This window comes from Puntigrus tetrazona, chromosome 11 (genome assembly GCF_018831695.1).
Source record: "Puntigrus tetrazona isolate hp1 chromosome 11, ASM1883169v1, whole genome shotgun sequence".
NCBI lineage: Eukaryota > Metazoa > Chordata > Actinopteri > Cypriniformes > Cyprinidae > Puntigrus > Puntigrus tetrazona.
Window position 1 is genome coordinate 11768511 of NC_056709.1, and position 2500 is coordinate 11771010.

General features: G+C 28.2%; 2 protein-coding genes across 4 annotated transcripts in view; one reads left to right on the top strand and one right to left on the bottom strand.

Annotated features, from left to right (window-relative positions):
- Positions 1-2500, top strand: part of LOC122353861 (G protein-coupled receptor 137Ba-like) — a 1117577-nt gene that overhangs the window by 15966 nt on the left and 1099111 nt on the right. The window lies entirely within an intron of this gene.
- ero1b (endoplasmic reticulum oxidoreductase 1 beta) overlaps positions 1-2500 on the bottom strand; it is a 13979-nt gene that overhangs the window by 1680 nt on the left and 9799 nt on the right. For all 3 annotated transcript variants that reach the window (XR_006252062.1, XM_043251741.1, XM_043251742.1), the window contains exons 13-14: positions 1875-1944; positions 747-833 (exon numbers count right to left, since the gene is read on the bottom strand). Coding sequence is in view for 2 of the 3 variants with exons in the window: in XM_043251741.1 (XP_043107676.1) it covers positions 747-833; positions 1875-1944 (157 nt within the window). In the remaining variant the exon portion in view is untranslated. The remainder of the gene's footprint in view (positions 1-746; positions 834-1874; positions 1945-2500) is intronic.

Here is a 2500-nt window from a genome sequence, read left to right on the forward strand (position 1 = left end):
ATATATATATATATATATATATATATATATATATATATATATATATATACAAATAATATATATATATATATATATATATATAAAATATATATATATATATATATATATATATATATATATATATATATATATATATATATATATATATATATATATATATATATATATATATATATATATATATATATATATATATATATATATATATATATATATATATATATATATAAAATAATATATATATATATATATAAAATAATATATATAAAATAATATATATATATATATATATATATATATATAAAATAATATATATATAATATATATATATATATATAAAATAATATATAAAATAATATATATATATATATATAAAATAATATATATAAAATAATATATATATATATATATATATATATATATATATATATATATATATATATATATATATATATATATATATATATATATATATATATATATATATATATATATATATTATATATATATATATATATATATATATTTTTTTTTTTTTTTTTATTTTATTTTATTTTTATTAATTTTTTTATTCCAAAAATGGTGTGAATTGCAACTAAAAAATATCCTTTACTCTTTCAGTTTTATTTGTGCTGTCTGTCTGTCTTTAAACATGGTTGCGTAGACGTGTAACAATAAACTGCATTTCCTTCTTTGAGGCTTTAATGAATGTCACGGTCCTACAGTCTGTCGGGACGTTACTTCACCTGTAAGGTGCCCCAGAGACGACATTTACTGCAGCCGACGCAGTCCATGATCCGAGAGATGTTCTTGAAATGAAGCCTGAACTCCTCCTGAACAGAGACCACATCAGAGACACATTCACGCCGTTTTAAAGAACAAAAAACATGCTCTTGTGTCACATATTAACCGACCAATCCTCAATAAAAGCAAATCCAAATTCAGCTGTGTAGATCTGAACGCAAAACCAGTAATAAAGGGATTTTTTTAAAAGCTGAATAAATAAGCTTTCCACTGACGCATGGTTTCTCGGGATAATCTGCAATCTGAGGACGCAATAAATATCTCAATTATGAAGTAAATCGCCTTTCAAGTTGTACAAATTAAGTTATTATCCATGCATGCATCAAAACATTGGTTTTTGTAGTATTTATGGCAGGAACATGATCTTTATATTATATAATGATTTTTGGCATACAATGAGGACCTACACAGCTGCTGCTGCAAATATATCTGTTTTTCGAGACCAAATGAGGAACATGAAAGCTATAGCTGGATCACAGTGCACAGATATGTTTTTTACTGCAGAAACGAAGGGACTTTATGATCACTATCTTCTTGGGGGTTTATGAAAGTCATCTTAAAGCAAAGGGAGACCCGTCTTCCTCCCCAACGAAGACAGTTCTCCTTTTAATCATAAACTAGAACTAGTTTCTCAGAAATCGAGACCCCGTGTGTTCGTGTTGCATCTCCAGGAAATGCATCTCGATTTAAACATACGCTGATTTTTTTGCAACATATAATGTCGTGATATTATGCATTTAAGCACTTCTTTTTACCGTCTTGATATGAGGAAGAACGAGTCACGACTCTAAAAGCGTAGTGGACTAGTTACTAGTTAACCTAATAAAACCGGGGCATCTCTCTCAAACGAAGCGTTGCATGCGTGCACATGTTCACATCCAGTCCGCTTTAGAGGTTTAAAAGGCTTTGGTTTTAGGCTTTGAATGAACACGTGAATGAGCGTGCATGCAAATCAACGGTTGATGTGCAAAGTGCTTAACCGTAACTGAACTAGAGTTAATGTAGGGTTACGCTACTGAAACTAACCGCCGCCGGCCAAAGCAGGCTTTCTGTGCTGCAACGCATCTCACCTTGAGTGTCTTCGACTCCATTTTATGGCCCGCAAACATGGAGCTCTCGTCAAAGTGCATCGGGAAAGCTCTGAAAAACACAGACAGTCAATACAACACCGCACGCATCCTGTAGCTCATTAAATGCATGCATTTGAAGATTCAAAAATGCACTTTTGTGATAAATGCAAAAGCGATGCAACATTTTTCCTATAAGACATATATATCTAAGCAATACTAATTTTTATAGCATACTAGCATTCGAAGATTTTTTTTCCTGCAAGCATTTGAAACAAGAAAATATTAAATGAAATAAAATAAATATTATACACAGGTCCTGTGCTCATCACTATAGATTAGAATACTTATAATGAGAATAATGAGAACTTATATAGAATATCATAATGCCAGTTTAATAAATAAGCAATACTTGCAAAAAACAACAACAACATCAAATAAAATACATTCTCTTCACATGAAAGATAATATAAGGAGAGAGATCATTTAAGAAGGTTTTTTTCTGGGAGGTATAATATTTAAAAATATAATTTTAAATTTTTATTTAAATAAATGTTAAATTAAATGAGTGCTGGGCAATTAATAATTCATCGCTCAAAATAAAAGTTTTTGTTTGTGTGTATATATAT